Source organism: Mus caroli, unplaced genomic scaffold (assembly GCF_978045245.1).
Source record: "Mus caroli unplaced genomic scaffold, Mus_caroli_1 scaffold_16, whole genome shotgun sequence".
Lineage (NCBI taxonomy): Eukaryota > Metazoa > Chordata > Mammalia > Rodentia > Muridae > Mus > Mus caroli.
In genome coordinates, this window is record NW_028227271.1 from 13,062,518 (window position 1) to 13,081,506 (window position 18,989).

Sequence of the window (18,989 nt, forward strand, 5' to 3'; positions counted from 1 at the left end):
TTGCCACAGTCGAGGATGGTCTGAAATTTTTCTCTTCTGAGAGCTGGTGGTCAGTATGTTGCACAACAGCCAGCTGAATGTTTTTTTTTTGTTGTTCTCTCAATTACATTTTAATCTTTAAAAGTCTGATCTTTGTCCCCTCCTGCCTCAGCCTAATATTATTATTACATTTTATCTATCTATCTATCTATCTATCTATCTATCTATCTATCTATCTATCTATCTATCTATGCATCTATTATTTATCTATCTATGCATATATCTACCTACCTATTATTTATCACCTATATATCATCTATCTACCCATAATCTATCTGTCCATCTGTCTACCCATATAGCTTTTCAGTGTGTATGTGTGCATGCATTTGTGTGTGCATGTATGTGCAAGCATATATATGTGCATGTTGCATATGTCTCACAGGCATATAAGAGGACAATTTGCAGGAAATAAGTTCTGTCCTTCTACCTTGTGCATTCTGGGAACAAACTCCTGGTGTCAGACTTGGCAGCTGGAAGTTTTACCAGCTGAGCCATTTTTTTCCTGTCTTACATTTCAAATTACTGACTCTTGTCGTTTAGGATGCTTCACATTTTAGATTGGTCTGTTTGCTTGCAATCTTGTTCTTCTAATTTCCAGTCTTCATAAAATCAGGCAATTAGAGCAAAATGAATGGTTAGATTGAAGTTTCCCAGTATTATTATGTGGAGTGTGATGTGTGCTTTGAGCTTTAGTAAAGTTTCTTTTACGAAAGTGGGTGCTCTTGCATTTGGAGCAGAGATGTTCAGAATTGAGACTTCATCTTGGTAGATTTTTCCTTTGACCAGTATAAAGTGTCTTTCCTTATCTTTTTTGATAACTTTTGGTTGAAAGTTGATTTTATTCGATATTAGAATAGCTACTCCAGCTTGTTTCTTGGAACAATTTGCTTGGAAAATTGTTTTCCAACCTTTTATTCTGAGGTAGTGTCTGTCTTTGTCACTGAGGTGTGTTTCCTGTATGCAGCAAAATGCTGGGTCCTGTTTACATATCCAGTCTGTTAGTCTATGTATTTTGGGGGGAATTAAGTCCATTGATGTTAAGAGATATTAAGGAAAAGTGTTTGTTGCTTCCTGTTATTTTTGATGTTAGAGTTGGAACGATGTTTGTGTGGCTATCTTCTTTTGGGTTTGTTGAAAAATTACTTTCTTGCTTTTTCAAGAGTGTAGTTTCCCTCCTTGTGTTGGTGTTTTCCATCTATTATCCTTTGTAGGGCTGGATTTATGGAAAGCATTCTGTAAATTTGGTTTTATCATGGAATATCCTGGTTTCTTCATCGAATTGAGAGTTTTGCTGGATATAGAAGCCTGGGGTGGCATTTGTATTCTCTTAGGGTCTGTATGACATCTGCACAGGATATTCTAGCTTCCAGTCTCTGGTATATTTCTAATAGGTCTGCCTTTATATGTTACTTGACCTTTTTCCCTTACTGCTTTTAATATTCTTTTTTCTTTAGTGCATTTAGTGTTTTGATTATTATGTGATGGGAGAAATTTCTTTTCTAGTCCAGACTATTTGGAGTTCTGAAGGCTTCTTGTATGTTCATGGGCATCTCTTTCTTTAGGTTAGGGAAGTTTTCTTCTATAATTTTGTTGAAGATATTTACTGGCCCTTTAAGTTGGGAATCTTAGCTCTCTTCTATACCTATTATCATTAAGTTTTGTCTTCTCATTGTGTCCTGGATATCCTGGATGTTTTGTGTTAGGAGCTTTTTGCTTTTTGCATTTCCTTTGACTGTTGTGTCAATGTTTTTTATGGTATCTTCTGCATATGAGATTCTCTCTTCTATGTCTTGTATCCTCTTGGTGATGCTTGCAACTATCACTCCTGATCTCTTTCCTAGGTTTTCTAACTCCAGGGTTGTCTCCCTTTGTAATTTCTTTATTGTTTCTATTTTCATTTTTAGATCTTGGGTGGTTTTGTTCATCTCCTTCACCTCTTTGGTTGTGTTTTCCTGTAATTCTTTAAGGGATTGTTGTGTTTCCTCCTTAAGGGTTTCTAGCTGTTTACCTGTGTTCTCCTGTATTTCTTTACGGGTGTTATTTATAACCTTCTTAAAGTCCTCTATCACCAACATGAGAAGTGATTTTAGATCCAAATCTTGCTTTTCTGGTGTGATGGTGTATCCAGGACTTGCTATGGTGGGAGAATTGGGTTCTGATGATGCCAAGTAACCTTGGTTTCTGTTGCTTCTGTTCTTATGCTTGCCTCCCACCATCTGATTATCTCTAGTGCTACCTGCCCTTGATATATCTGACTGGAGCCTGTCCTTCCTGTGATCCTGGTTGCATCAGAACTCCTCAGAGATCAGCTGTCTCTGTGATCCTGTGATTCCAGGATCCTATGATCCTGAGATCCTGGGTGTGTCAGAGCTCCTGGAATTCTGGGATGCTTGGATCCTGGGATCCTACAGTCCTGGGTGTGTTAGAGTACCTGGGACTAGAGCTTCTTCTGGGTGTTGTGGGACTGGCTGTGGAGTTAGAGTCAAAAGACAGGCTCAGACTGGAAGGAACCTGTACCACTGGTCAGGTGGAGTTCTTGGGTGCCTGGGTCCCACTGGTCCCAGTTACTTCCAGGTTGGGGGCAGATGGTGTGTCCTCCTCACCTCTGATCCTATGATCCTGGGCATGTTAGAGTGCTTGGGAGTGGAACTTTCTCTGGGTATCATGGGACTGGCTATTAAGTATATTTTAAGTATATAATTTGATCAGTTTTTACAGATGTAGGTACATTAAGTAACATAATGTTCATCACTCAAACGTCTCATCCAAGTTAGAGAATGTTTTTATTCCCCGGGAAAAGGTTCTCAGTCCGTTTTTGTTCATGTTCTCCATATACCCAGTTCTTTACAATCTCATGCAAGTGAAATCATATACTATGTAGTTTTGTGTATAGCTCTGATTTTCAGTGAGAAAAATTAGTTATCTTAGTGTATATGTCTTAATATATATATTACTTATACTAAACTTACATTGTTAGTCTAACGATAGAGGGTACGTTAAAAAAAAAAAAACTAAACTGAATTTTTACCAACTCTGGATTTTTCCTGCTGTGCTTTGAAATGCTGCTCTCTCTGAGGAGACTCAAGGGCACACTGTAGCTTGACATTTCTGACCAGCTGTTAGCCCATCTCTGGGAACTGGCTTGGGTTTCGTCCATAAATACTCAGTAATATGATCAGCAACCCAGCCTGAAAGGGGTGGTGTAGTGAACTGCAAATGTGACCATTTTTCCATGTCTCCGTGTTAATAAGATAAGCCCTTTAATAAGAACAAGAGACATCAATAAAGAAAGCATTTTAACCCAATGTTTCAAATATTGGACTAATCTGTATTCGTGATTGTAAAATGTATCAGGTAGCAAATAGTAAAAAGGCAGCACTTTTGCAAATGAATCAAATAAATGAGAAAGTTAAAGCCAGTGAAGGAAACGGGTAATGCTGAGGGATTGCTTCTTCCCATGCTCTCAGGGCTGATACGGTTCTGAGAATGAGATTATGACACATACTAAGCTTTGATAGGAAAGATCTGCACTGGCAACAACAGAGAACTCTGGTCAGAAATGATACAATGCACTACAATAGAATTTGCTTTACAAGAGCCTTATAATTCTAATATTTAAAGAATGACCAGGAAAATCCTGTCTTGAAGGGATAGGTTTCTTCCTTCACATATCCTATACTACTTGTGATTCACAAAGGAGAAAAAAAAAAGCAAATGTCTAAGAGTTTGTGTCATTTAATACTTTAAGTACTAGTTCTACAAGTAGCCACTCCTGGATGTGTTGTTTGGTATATTTACACACACACACACACACATACACACACACACACACACACACACACACACACAGCCTAACACTGCCAAGGAAACAGAAGTATGACTCATCTTACATTCCTTATGAGTTGTTATGACAACAGCATATAAAATGCACATTTTTTTCTTCTTCGAAAATCTTCTTTAGCTCAAAGCACTCTAAAAAGGAAGGTACAAAATATGATGAACACTGCAGAGAAGAGCTTTATACAAAGAGAAAATTTACCTAAATTTTCTTTCTCTTGTATAGTTTTCTTCACCTTTTCTGTTTAAATAAAATCACAAACAGTAATTAACACACAGAAAACTAATATTTAATCATAATAATGAACCCACAAAGCTACTTCTTCACTGTTGTCTTGGGGAAAGTACAGCAATCATTAGAGGCTTTCACAATCCTATGGAGCATTTAACGACTTGATACCCCAGCATACGGGAATGCCAGGGTGGTGAGGTAGGAGTGGATAGGTGGGTGGGGGAGCATCCTCATAGAAGCAGGGGGAGGAAGCTGGGATAGGGGGATTTCAGAGGGGAAACTGGGAAGGGGGGAATAACATTTGAATGTAAATAAATAAAATAACAATAAGAATTTTTTAATTAATTAATTAATTAATTAATTAAAAAAGAAATGCCTTTAACTCTTGCATCTGTCACTTCCATCTCCAGAGCCCAACTAATATGCAAGCACATTAGAAAAAAAAAAACTTATGAGGCTAAGAAGTCATTTATGTAAAATGAGATATTTTTTTGATACTGGGGGCCATGAATGCGAAGTAGAACAAGGTGTGGTACACAGAAGGACTTGGAGGGGAAATGGAAAGGGAAAATTATATTATGTAATTATATTAGAATCTCAAAAAAATTCAAAAATAGATAAATGAAAATAATTTCATGGTGAAAACTGCCCTGGAATACCTTGAAACTAATTTTCAAAACTAAAATGAAAACATCAAATGATGGTGTCTACATGGTGACTTTAGTCCCTCTGAAGTTGTCAGGGTACCACTGTTATCCAAAGAAAGACACAGCTGCAGAGCAGTTTCACTCAGTTGTTTGTTTGTTTGTTTGTTTGTTTGTTTGTTTTCAGACCGAAGTATGCATTGCTGGATGAGTGTACCAGTGCCGTGAGCATCGACGTTGAAGGAAAGATATTTCAGGCTGCTATCGGGGCTGGGATTTCCCTACTCTCCATAACACACAGGCCTTCTCTGTGGTATGTGCTCACAGCATCCTCCTCTGGGATGGATGCTTTGTCTCTTCTTCTCAGAAGATAACCTTGCTAAATGTTTCTGTGGAACATTTATGGAGCATAAAATATTTCATTTGTTTTCTACCTGTATTTCTCTAATGTTCCCGCTAATATAGTTTAGCTCCCTGTGGCCTAATGTAACCTTAATGTGTTGTGTGGAAATGAACGTCACCTTGTAGTCATTCTGAGAAGCTACAGGAGAAACTTACAGTTGATCTGTACTAAAAAAAATTATTTATCATAACACTAGAAGGTACTGTGAAAGATTATGGAGTGGGTTAGGCTTAAGGTTAGGATATGATTACAAAATTCTTTTAATATTTACTCTAAAATCCAGTTTGTGTGTGGGATGTTAAAATTCCATAACTTAGTATTTCTAAAATTATCAAGTTAGAGGGATCACAGGAAATAATAAAATAATAATAATAAAGTTTTTTGTTGTTTAAGAAAAAAAAAAAGAACATGGCAGGAACGAGCATTAAATCGCTCATCACCATTCAAACAATGGTGATGAATCAGTGGAGACCGCAGACATCATAAACAGTGCCATCTTCTTAAAGGGGAATGACCCGCTTAGCAAGTACCTTTAACCCACTGGGCCATCTCACTGTCCCTAGCCTTCATAGTTTAATGATAGGGTCAGGGAGGTGTTTTGTTTTGTTTTGTTTTGTTTTGTTTTTGTATTCTCCAGCTTGACATATAAATACTTCACTTTCAATTTAACTTTTATATGATCTTATATGTTAGGAGGTCAATATTTTCAAATCTATATTTTTTATTATTGAATATAAATGTTCTATTCATACAATATATTCTGATCAGGGTTTCCACTCTCCCCAACTCCTCCCACATGCTCCCCATTTCCCTACCCACCCAATTCACATGCTTTTTCTCTCTCTCGTTAGAAAAACCAATAGGCATAGCAACAAAAACAAACAAGCAAGCAAACAAACAGGAGGGAAAAAAGGAACCAAAGAAAATGCACAAAAAACTACATACAGATATAAACACACACTTTTGTTCACAGAGTAATCCCATAAAATCACAAAATCAGAATCAATCAATATATAAGACCTATAAGGCTTAAAAAATAAACACCCAGACAAAGCATTATGAGACGCAAAACCTCCAGAAATGCCATTGAGTCTGGTTCGAGTGGGCCATCTGTTGATACACATTGGGTCTGCCCCAAGGTGTGGTTTATATCCCCAGTGAGACTCAGCTTGAGAAAAATAGTTTTTATTAGCCAGTGCTTCTTGATTAGAGATAGCTTCTTAGCTAGGGATGGTGGTTTGTGTCTACTTCCCCCCAGCATTAGAACCCTATCTGGCTTAGGCCTCCTGTGCAGGCCCTGTGCATGCTGCCACCGTCTCTGAGTTCAATGTACATCAGTCCTGTAGTATCTAGAAGGCCCTGTTTCCTAGGAGACCTCCTTTCCCTCTGACTCTTTAGTTCTTTCAGCACCCTTTTCTACAGGGCTCCTTTGCCCCTCCCCCCCCCAGGGGAAGAATTTGATGGAGACATCCCATAGAAGATGGAGTGTTCTGAGGTCTTCTACTCTCCGTGTGCTGTTCAGCTGTGGGTCTCTGTATTTGTTCCCATCTACTGCAGGAGGAAGCTTCTCTGACATTGGCTGAACAAAATGCTGATTTTCAAATATAGCAGAACGTTATCAGGAGTCATTTTATTGCTAGTTCCTTTAGCAGAACAGTAGCATTCGGTTTTACTCTAGATCATGGCCTCTGTAGTCTAAGTTCTTGGACAACCAAACCGTGTTGGGTATGAGTTCCATATTATGGAGTGGACCTTAAATCCAAGGAGATAGTGAGTGGTTGGTTATTCCCACAAATTTTGTACCGCTATTGCACCAGCATTATTGTGCAGGCAGGTCACCATTGTGTGGTGTTTAGAGTGGTACAGGTTTTACAGCTGGGTTGTATTTACCTGTCTCCTCCAGTAATGTGCAGACTACTTTCCAGTTCCAAGAAATGAACCCTAGTCTGTAGTGATGAAGGCTCCAGGCAGGTGCTAGCTGAACATCTCCATGGTTAATGAGTTATGTAGGTGTTGTCTTCAGCAATATAGCTTTACTATCAATTCGTGGCAAGCAACCCCTTTGGACAACAACTCAATTATATGTATCCCATCCCTGGTGCTGAAGGTTTCATTTGTTGACAAGTGACATCGATGTTGAGGCTTTGTCTCCATTATTTTGTGGTGACTCTATTCAGATTTCCTTTTAATATATGTATATATTTTAAGAAATGTCTGCAGTGATAGTTTCCAATAATAACTCTCCTGTCTTTCTGTGTTTCCCTGCTTTAACTTCCTCTTCCCCCTCTCCATTTAATCCTCTCAGTCCAGCCCGTTCATCTGTCCATAACTATCTATTCTATTGACCCTTCTTTGGGAATTCCTTCCCTCCCCAACTGACCCATTGCTCTATTCCTAACCCCTGTGGTTATAAGGATCGCAGCCTGTTTATTGAAGGTTTAACAGCTCACATCCGCCTATAAGATGGAAGCTGATTGAAAAGGCTGACTGTTCATAATAAATAATAATTACTTGTTGTAAGATGAAAAACTGAAGACAGAAAAATGTGAAGAACCATGAGCCAGTGAAGCTAAGTGACCCTGTACAGGTGGCTCATGACTGGAACAACTCTGCCAGCCATAATCTCTCCATTCATCCCACAATCCTCTGCTAGTGGCCTTGGCTTCCCTTAGTAGAGGGATGGATTGCCTCCCGTCTTTCAGTTCTGAACCTTTACATAGCTCCTAAGTAGCTGAACCATAAGAGAAGAGTGAATCTATGTGACAGTAAGAGAATGTTTGTAAAAGACTCCTATGGGCAATCATGTAAAAATGATTCTAAATTATTATTACTGAAAAAATTGTGCTTAGGTAGAATTCATCCCAGAGGGTGATACTATGTATAAATAAGCTTCTTTTGGGCTTTCTTTGTTTTCTTTAGTTTTTTTCTATATGATCTTTAAAAGTTTACTCTTTCCCCAGTCCCCTTTCCTTACTTCTGTCCTAACTATGCTTCGTTATTTATTCAGAACACATATTTCTTCGGAAGATATTATGAGGGTAAATTAATACAAGAATAATCTTCCTTCGTAAATTATATGTACGCAAAGTATGAAAGAAAAATTCAGGAACATCAAGAAGAATTTCTTAGAGATGAAAGACTTTAGACTCTAGCTATTCCCCTGTTTATCTGAGATAACATTAAAAATAAGATGTAAAATAGCCACATCCACTAAAATTTGTCTCTGAACATCAGCTAGAAAGCTCTGTAACTGAAATGGCTTTTAGGATTATGACTGATTACACTTTGTTTTAATCACACAGGAAATACCACACTCATCTATTACAGTTCGATGGTGAAGGAGGCTGGCGCTTTGAACAGTTGGACACTGCTATCCGTTTAACGTTAAGTGAGGAAAAGCAAAAGTTGGAGTCGCAGCTCGCTGGAATTCCCAAAATGCAGCAGAGACTCAACGAACTATGCAAAATTTTGGGGGAAGACTCAGTGCTGAAAACAATCCAAACTGCAGAAAAGACATCCTAACTTAGCTTGACATGTTTTCAGTTACCTTCTAGGTGAAGCCTCAGAGACTCTCTCTTTACTGCATGCAGTATGTTAAGCTAAGTGCAGAGAAAGCAAGCCAGCAAAAAAAAAAAAAGTATTTTGTGTGATTTTAGCATTGAGGAAATATATGATGACTTTTCAAACAAACAAACAAAAAAGCAAACGAATTAGTTGAGATTAGTCATGACTTCAGTTAGTGCCCAGTGAAAGGCTAACTCACCTGTAAAGCAGGACTTTCTAGGACTAGGAGAAAGTGACCTGAGGTTCTTCATGTAGGAGAATGCCCCAAAACAAAGCAGCAAAGGCACCAGGAGGGCTGATGTCAGCTGTGCAGAATTAGGACTTTGAGGGATCTTTCAGCCCACTTAAAGGACAATAGGTGCAACACCTGGAATCCATAATCAGCATTGCTAGGGGCCAAGTCAAACTGTGTACAAAATAACAGGCATTTTGATACATAATTTCAGTCTGAAAAATGCATTTTAATGACAGTGGTTGAAAACAAGCATGGCTGGACAAGTATAAAGTACTGTATTTAAATTTTTCATACTTTCAGCATCTTGATACAGATACCAAAAATAAACATGAATAAAAAGTGTATTTGCTTAAAAACAAACCCTTTTGTTTTTTAAAAAGAGAATTGCCCATAGGGAAGAGGAGGATCCTAACAATGCTTGTTCTGGCTGTTGCTTGACTCTGCAGTGCTATCTGGTACAATTTCTACCCAGAAATATTGCTTGTTTTGTGCCCACAAAAAAGCATTTTAGAAACTTGATTGCTGTCCTAAGTTTCCTTGATCCTGGAAATCACAGTTATGTTCTTACATTCATTTTTATCTTACTCTGCCTTTGAAGCAATCTTTTAAGGCATACAAGTTTTTTTGTTCCTTTTTCTTCTGAGAAAGCAGACACTCAGATTTACTTTAATCACATGGTTTATTTGGAAAGAGCTGTAGAGATCAATAGAGGTCTTGTGACCCCCTGATTCAGTGCTTTCATCACTATTGACCCTTAAATTTAACTGGGATATAATGTCAATTTAAAAATTATGTGAGCCAGGCGGTGGTGGCGCACGCCTTTAATCCCAGCACTTGGGAGGCAGAGGCAGGGGTTTTTCTGAGTTCGAGGCCAGCCTGGTCTACAAAGTGAGTTCCAGGACAGCCAGGGCTACACAGAGAAACCCTGTCTCAGGGGGAAAAAAATTTATGTGGACCAGGTAAATGTCTAGAAATGGAATTGTAGGCAAAGCAGGGCATAAGGAAAAAATTTAAGTAGATGAATAAATATTTTTAAGGCATGGAGGAATGGCAGTTGCTTCTCTTGCTGGGGTCCCGACTTCCATTGCCAGCATCACATGGTGGCTCAGAACTGTGTCTAATTCCAGTTTCAGGGGATCTGACACCGTCTTCTGGACTTCAGGAGCATAAAGTCCTCATACATACCTGCAGACAAAACATTCTTTTTTTTTTTTTTAATATTTTTATTACATATTTTCCTCAATTACGTTTCCAATGCTATCCCAAAAGTCCCCCATAGCGCCCCCCCACTTCCCTATCCACCCATTCCCATTCTTTTGGCCCTGGCATTCCCCTATATTGGGGCATATAAAGTTTGCAAGTCCAATGGGCCTCTCTTTCCATTGATGGCTGACTAGGCCATCTTTCGATACATATGCAGCTAGAGACAAGAGCTCCGGGGTTCTAGTTAGTACATCATGTTGTTCCAACAATAGGGTTGCAGATCCCTTTAGCTCCTTGGGTACTTACTCTAGCTTCTCCATTGGGAGCAAAACATTCTTAACATTAAAAAAATAAATAAATCTGAAAGATAGTAAGGATATTGAAATTGGTAATGTTCATGTTATTATTACTTATTACTGTTTGCCAGAAATAAAAACAAGTCGCAAATGCAGTGGTCATCAGTCTTTGACTTAAAAATCAATCAAGAACGACATCACACCTCAGCCTATGTATATCCACCCAATGCTGAAGTGTCTGCAGTCTCGGCACTCAGAAGGGCAGTGCATTGAAGCTTCATACTACTGAACATGACGAGAGAAAACCTATATGAGTATGTCATATGAAATAGAGCACATCTGAAGTTCAGAGCCATAACGGATGCTTTAATGTCATCCTCTCTCAGGCTATGGTGAGGTATGTAAAACCCTGAGATGAATAGTTTTAGGGGCATAAGATTTTGTTTATGTATTTAGGCAGCACTTTAGCCGACGATAACTTGAAATAGACTGTTTGCGAGACAGACTACCTGGAAGTCATTCACAGTGATTGTTGTAAGAAATTATCGCATTTCCACATTTTAAATTCCACAAATTGTATGTAATTTGAGTTACCAATAAATGTATCCACCTTACATGAAGCAATACAATATGAGGTCACAGTCAGTACTTTTTTATTTGTCTGTTACTACTACTTCTTACTAAAAACGTGGGAGAAGAATTAAATATTTTGTTTAGCAAAAGTATAGAACCAGAAATTGACACTTGATTTTTTTTAAAAAACAATTCACTAATCTTTAACAACCATGTTAGCAGCTACCCAGGTTATATTGCTAAAGGGGAAACATTTGAAGCAAATGTCTTACCTTAGCTCTGAAAGGCACAAGAGGAAAATTAAAAGTTCACATTTGAAATTACGCTTTTTCATAACTTAAAATTAAACCATGTAAGACCTGATATCTTACATTTTTAAGCTTTGCAAAGGGTGCCAACATCAAAACTAGATTTATAATTAGACCTTACTTAATAGATTTTACCAATGAGCTGAGGTGGAATAAATAAAACTCATTACACAGTGGTTTAAAGATGTTTGAAATTCTATACTTAAACTCTAGTCATGAAATTTAAATGGTAAAGATTTCAGGACAAACTATCTGTTTTCCAGTAGCTTTTTGGTGACTACTGATTTTCTGAGTTGCTTTTTCTGAGACCAAATACCCTCTGTTTTAGAGGGAGAATGTGATGTGAATTTGTGTTGTGTACAATCCGACTCTTTCCAAAGTGGCCCCACAGGAGACCAGAGCTGATATTCTCACAGGCATCCCTGTGAGAACATAAAGACCACTGAGAGATATCTTCTATGACTAGGACAAAGAATAACAAGGAAAATGAAGTATAGCTCTGGCTACCAAACTACTTATCTTTTCCTCAGAAAAGGCGTACATTTGTGGAGCTTGATTACTTTGGGGGGATAGCTCATAACCTGCATTGTGACATCCTATTTCTGCAGCATGCTGTGGTATGCCAAGCATGAGTCTGATGCCGTCATGAGTCTGACGCCGTGTTCACCCTTAGAGACAAGATAATCGCTAAAATCCTCTTGAATCACAAGGTTGACGATCTTACTTGAAAACCAACCCGATTTACCCTATGTTTACACAGGAAGGGGTTTCCCTTCGATAGTAATTTGACTTTTGTCCCAAATTTCGGTGTGTCAATAAAAGTATAAACAAATGTATTGGTTTTTTTTTTTCCTTTGGGGCATTAATTCCAAGTAGAAGCGTGTATTTGTGAACGATGTAGCTTATCTCCATGTTTGGAATAGGTCTTTGACTGTGTAAGCCAAAAGAGCTTGTTATACATTGGAACCCTGAGGAAGTTATGTGCTTTAAGACATGATAAATGTGGCAACAGGTATTAAATTATTTGTTTAAAGAGATGCCTCTGATATAATTACTCAGTGACCACAATGTCCCTGGTTGAGCCTAGAGTGCTTTCCCCACACCCGGTATATCACGGAGCTGCTGCTCCAGGTATAGTGACTGAGAGTCTGCATGTGACCTTTAAATATTGCCACATGAAAGTGTGCAGGTGGATGTATGTTTTTAAAATCATAGACACATATCCCCTTCACTTCTGTTGAGTTTTCGTACTGCCTGGTGCAAAGGGATCTCACCATTTACGGCAGAAACTTCAGAAGCAATTGTTCTCCAATCAGCTTGAGCTGTGCTGATGAAGGAGAACACGAGAAATGTTTTAGTGGTGAGCATTACTCTGAAGCTGGAGGAGAATACATGATGGTCCTCTCTGCAGTCCATGTGCCAGGACTTGAAGTTCTTAGGTTTGGATGTTTGGTTCCTTGTTGGTGTCAGTATTGGAAGGATTGGGAGTCGTCTCACTGGGGGCGGGCTTAAAGGTTGAAAAAGCCCACACACAAGGCCTAGTCTCATCTGATAAGACCTTTAAGTCCTTACTCGCTGCTCCAGCTCCTGCTTTCCTGCCTACGTGATACCATGCTTCCCCCGGTGATGATTACAGACTCATCTCCGAAACTGTAAGCAACCCCCTAACCAAACACTTCCATTTATGAGTTTACCTTGGTCCTGGTGTCTTCTCGCAGCAATAGAAAAATAACTAGGACAAGATTCATGATGAATTCTTTAATCACCATGAAAAATCCTTGGTTTTTCAGAGGAGTTACAAGTTACCTCAGTGATGTCAAGGGCCTTCTTTCTGTATTAAGAGTAACTTTTGGGTAGGTGACTACATATACCTTAATTACACACTGTGTGCTGGTGCCTCACACATGGTTCTATCATTTAGGCAGAGGCAGGAGGATCACCATAAATCTGAGGACATCCTGGGTTCTGATGTGTTCATGTAAAGCTAAGGGGGGTTGGAGAGATATGTTCTATGGAGGTGTGGTGAGGGATGGAGGAAGCAGGCGCCTCTGAGGACCCATGCTGAGACATCCCTTCCTCCTGAGGGACCAGTCACATGATGACTGTATAGAATAGAATAGAGTTTATTCAGGACATGGGGAGGGAGTTAAGAGGGTAGTAGAGACAGAGAGAGAGAGAGACAGACAGAGAGAGAGAGAATGAGAATAGAGGAGTAGAGGCTGACCATGAGCACATGGAAAGAGGGGGGAAGGGAATGGGGAAGGGGCAAGGGGACAGGGTAAGAAGACAGAGCGGGAGCAAGAAAGCAAGAGACCAAGAAGGCAGAGGGAGGAGGGAACAAGCAACCCCTTTTATAATGGGTCAGGCCTACCTGGCAACAGCCAGGTAACTGTGGGGTGGAGCATACCTGGCTGTTGTCAGGTATCTGAGGAGTAGAGTTCAGACAGAGTGCTAACAGGCTCCACAATAGGACCTTGGCTAGCCAGGGCTACAGGGTAAGATCCTATCTCAAAAACAAAACAAAACAAAACTGCATAACATTTCCCAAATAGTTATTTAAATAATAATTTTCCATTAATTATCATGCCAGGTACGGTGCTGAACTCTAGGAATGAATATGACCTCGTTTCTAAGCTTAAAGCCTACTAAATCTGAAAAACAGAGATTATTGATCAGAAGGAAGTCGGGAACTGTGGTTTACTAAGGAGGTGCAAAGCATTGCCTACACAGATATTAATTCATTAACCAAAACCAACTAGGAGGAAGGAAGGGTTTTTTTTTTCTTCCCGGTTACAGTCTATTATTGATGGAAGCTAAGGCAGGAGATTAAGCGAAGACCATGGAGGAATGCTGTCTCCTTGCTTGCTGCCTCTGGTTTACTCAGCTACTTTTCTTAGACAGCTCAGGACATTCCTTGGAGTGGTCTGGGACCTCCTCCATCAACGAGGGGATTCCTCAGTTGAGCTTCCTTCTTCCCAGGTGACTACAATTCCTATCAGATTCAGAAAAGCTATCCAGTACAGCCACCATTTCCTCTGTGTCTCTGTGGCTTTGACTACACTAAGTGGGATACACACTATTTGTCACGTCTCACTTAACTTGTTTCACTTAGTGTAATGGTCTTGAGACTCACTCAGAGCGTACCACGTTACAGGATCTATCCCTTATGGATTAGGGACCTGACAACATATTTTGCTTTTGGGTTGCTTCTTCCCTTTGGCTCTTGGGAAGCACTGCCAAGTACCTTCAGATTCATGCCTTCATGGAACTGCAGAATTTAACATTCTCATGAGGAATGCATAGAGCTTCGAATCTCCCCCACAGCTTTTCCAGTACTGGCTGGTTTTTTGGCTTTTTTTTTAAAAAAAACAGCCATTCTAAGACACATGGATGCTTAACATTTGGGGTACACTATTTCCCACTTGTATAAAATCCTTGGAGAAATGTCTTTCCAAGTCTCTGCTTAAAGAAATTTTTAGAAAATAGAAGATGTTTCGTGGTCTTCAAGGTCCATGATGCTTGAGCCTCAACCGATCTCCTCTCCTTTTCAGTAGATAACCTCGTTATTCCTCTTCTATTCCTCTGTTCCTTGTTTCCTTGGTCAGGCATGCTTGGTGTTATTTTCTCTCAGATTACCATTCATTTATTTTATGTACTACTTATATTTTTTTCATCTAAGAATGTCCTTCTCTCAGAATTTTCATGTTTCAAAATCATATTCTAATTTCAGAGATCTAAAATTCTTTTTATATGCTTTTTCTTTTATGCCCTCATTGCAGAAGGCTTTCATTCATTTACCAACATACATTTTCTAATAATTAAGTCACTTAATCACTAGCTTATTACATCTAAAATAGTCTGTCAACCAGTCCCTTGTCAACAAATCAACCAGTTTTTTTTTTCTTAATGTAATGTACTATTTTCATTTAGCCTTTGCATTCTTTCTTAACTGGTATGTCTAACACCTTTTTTCTCATTTTTATTAGATCTTTGAGAACTTCATACAATGTATTCTCATCATCTTTACCCCTCTCCCAGTCCCCTTCATACACCCCCACCCACCCTTCCTTACCTCCCAGGTACCCTTTCTTCATCTCCCCCTTCTTACCTCCCAACTTTCTGCATTTTTTAACTATCAGCTACAGTTTGTATGTCCACATGCTCTTGGGTGTGTGGTCTTCTACTGGAGTGTGGTCAACATACTAGGGACCACATCTTTAAGCAGACTGACTCTCCTTCTCCCAACAGCTATCCATTTCCAATATCTCCTTAGATTCCCATAAACTTTATAATAGTGTGTTATTCTAAGGAACATTTGTGTGAATAGATGCAACATATTCAAGGTAAATCTTATGTGAACATCCTAAATTGCCAAGCAACTCACAGGCCACTGGCTCTGCTCACTGGCATGTTTGGCCTGTACCATTTGGCGGTCTATGGGACCTCAGTGACCAACCCTTCAAAAAAAAAGGTAACTCATTTGCTTCTGCCTCCCACTTCCTCTTCTTAGATGACACACAAATGATTATCAACTGAAGTATTCATCACACATAGAAAAACACAGACCAGGTGGGAGACACTTAAAAAGTGCTTATTCAATGGGGTATGAAAAGCTGATTGAACTGAAATGTGGCAATAAAGTAAACAAGCAAAAGCATGAAAATGAAGGTGAGGATGAATATATCCTGAGTGAGGGAGAGAGTTCACGCTTTCCCCTCTCACACACACACATCCTATGGGCTAAACTCCAGTAAATAAAATGCTAATGTTCACTCTTCCTTTTTGTCAACAGAAAACTGGGGCTCTCGGTGTTTTGTGCTGTTTGCTTCCACTACTTTGTCTCCTCTTCTCTACTTGAAGAATCAGTCCACTGCTTATATTTTTTCCAATGGGATGCTTTTATAAAGGTACTATACATGTTTTTGCTCACTTCAGCAGCACATATACTAAAACTGCAACAATACAATAAAATATTAACTACTTTATTTAAATTACTTAGTTCCACTTGCATTCTTTCTCCTCCCCCACTTCCCAAATCCCAAAGTGCACATTCTTCTCTCTGCTTCATTGAGTGGTTCTCAACATTCCTTATGTCCATGAGGACAAGGTCCAAGGATCTATATATTCTGTATTTTTATGGATCCCACTGACCATCTAAGAAGTCTCTGTGAGAGAAATCAGAGACGTGGACAATTTTCTACCTTCTTAATATTTACATACAGTGTAATGCCATCTGAACAATGATGGCTAACTCCCAATGACTATAAGTTAAAGTAGAAATACATTTAACTTACAGTTGAGCACACTGGAAACACAGCTCTCTCCCCTGCCTCTGGCCAGATGCTTGGTTGATCCTATCCTTTAGTAACCCCAGGCTGCGCATGCTACTGAGCTAGATTTTCTGTGCCTTGGGTTTTAGACTCTTTAGATGTGAGGATTAAATATATCAATACTTACAGAGTGCTAGGAGAGGGTGCTTATGACTATTCCCAATAAATACTGGGATGACTAATGTTAAAGAAGTCTAATCAGAATCATTCTGATTGTTGTGTTTTATGAAGTCACGACTAATTCTGGGCAGCTAGAAATCCTTTTGGATTGAAATAGCCCAACCGTGAGTTGCTGGAGGACAGAGTCAATGTATGTGTGTCATGCCCTTATGTTTGTAGAGTAAATAATGATGGAAAGACTGAATGAATAAGTGTATGGAGTAGAAGAGAAAAAGATAGGGTACAAGCCAAGGATATAAAGCCGCTTTCTTTGTTGTTGCTCAAGAGTCCAGACATAAAGAGGATTGTCTAGGAGACTGCAGAGCCCATTCTGTGGCTAGTACAAAGAATCAAACATCCAGGAGAGTCAGGAAACCAAGATACAGAGAAAGAGAAAGCAACACCTTCATCTCTTTAGGATGTGAGGAGCCTAAGACTGGAAGTCTGCTAACCCACTTGGCTTTGATATTTTATATGGTACCTGGGTCTTCCACTTTCCACCACTACCTTGTTTAGATATTCTACTCTGTTCCTTGTAGTGTATAGTTTCTACTAACCCACTTTAAGCTCTGGGTGGAGCTGCAGCCCTAGATCCCTTCAATCCATAGATGAAAGACACATATACACATTACCTTATTTTAATATGCTTTTTAGCTCAATGGCTGGACACTTCTAAGTCTCCCTCATCTAACGTGCCCTTATCTTCACTCCCAGCTCAACACTCTAAATCTACCCTCAGCTTCGTTATGTTTTTAATATTCTGCCTGCTAACCCAGGTCCAATGGGGAAAGCAGCCAATCGCCACTCCGTCTGAGACCTCACATGGCTGGTGGCTCGCTCTCTCCCTTGGAAGCATGGTTTCTTTCCTCCTCTTGCATCTGCAAGCCTGCCTGCAGTAACCTGCAAGTCCCACCTATTCCACCCAGCCATTGGCTGATAGCATCTTTATTAATCAACCAAGAACCCATTGGGGAACAGGGCCTTCAGTGTTCACATATTGACTCCCAATCAGAGCATCAGAACCACCCCTCATAGTTCTTCAACCCTTTCCTCATTTCTCCTCACAATATGTTCTGAGAATTAGAAGGCTCCCTCAGGCTCCCTCAGGGAGCCTGCTTTCACTTCTCTTGTTCACCTGTGTCTCTCTAACTTTCCTTTATGAGTGCAAGCCAGATGCATTCCTGCAGTTGGATGGTTTTGTTTTATCTGGAACAGAATTTTGATATTCTATGTAAAACAACAACTACGAAGAGCTGAATCTCTTCCAGGGACCCTAACAATGTTAGTGTGTCCACTTCACAGTTATATCTTCTACACACTCTGCACATGAAGAGAGGGTATAAAAGGAGAAATGGACTTGGGGAGGTGGAAGAAAAAAAGATAAGGATGGGACTAGGAAATGTCCCCATGTGGTTGAGGTTGCAAGAGTAGGGGAAGATGCTTAAAGAGGAAAGGAGAAGCTATCTGAATACAGACCATCTCCTTTCTCTTACTTTCTCAAGTGAAAGTTCCTTTTCCGGAGGATCTCTGGAGTATGTACCTATTTACTGCCTACTTTCTCTTTGTAATCAGATAGAAAATTGGACTTTGGCACATTATCATTTTGGGGTTTTGTTTTTTGTTTTGCATGCTTGTTGTTGTTTTGTTTTTATTTTTAATTTTTTGGAACAATATATTACTATGTAGCCCAGCCCGGAGTTAAGCCCACAATCCTTCTTCGTCAGCCTCCCAAGTGCCGGGATTACAGGCACACACCACCTTGGGTGGTTTCAATCTCTTATTTAACATAGTTTGACTAACAGTACTACCTCAAACGTGCTACTGACCAAACCCACCAGGCAAAAGTCCAGACAGCCACGACCCAGAGGATGGCTTCTCCTTTTACTCTCACAGTAGCAGCTGGGTGCTGTTGAGGCAAGACCTCCTTAGGTCACTACAAACTCAGGATGATCAATCTCTAAGGAACTCCCAGGACCACAGGTCAATACTACCACATTTATTTTCTCCTCTGTTCTTCCTTTCTCTACAACTGGTGTCTCAAGCATTCCCTGCTCTGTGAACATGTATGACAAATATACCCCTTCTTCTCTCCTCCTGGATGGCCATTGACAGATCCTTCAATTCCACTAACACCTCACTTTAGCCATCAGTCCTTCCGTACATAGC

The 18,989-nt window shown here is 39.6% G+C and overlaps 1 protein-coding gene across 1 annotated transcript in view; it reads left to right on the forward strand.

Moving 5' to 3' along the window:
* Abcd2 (ATP binding cassette subfamily D member 2) overlaps positions 1-12,325 on the forward strand; it is a 48,547-nt gene extending 36,222 nt beyond the window's left edge. The window contains exons 9-10 of the mRNA XM_021183973.3: positions 4,940-5,065; positions 8,458-12,325. Coding sequence (XP_021039632.1) covers positions 4,940-5,065; positions 8,458-8,677 — 346 coding nt within the window. The 3' untranslated portion in view covers positions 8,678-12,325. The remainder of the gene's footprint in view (positions 1-4,939; positions 5,066-8,457) is intronic.
* Positions 12,326-18,989: the final 6,664 nt, after the last annotated feature.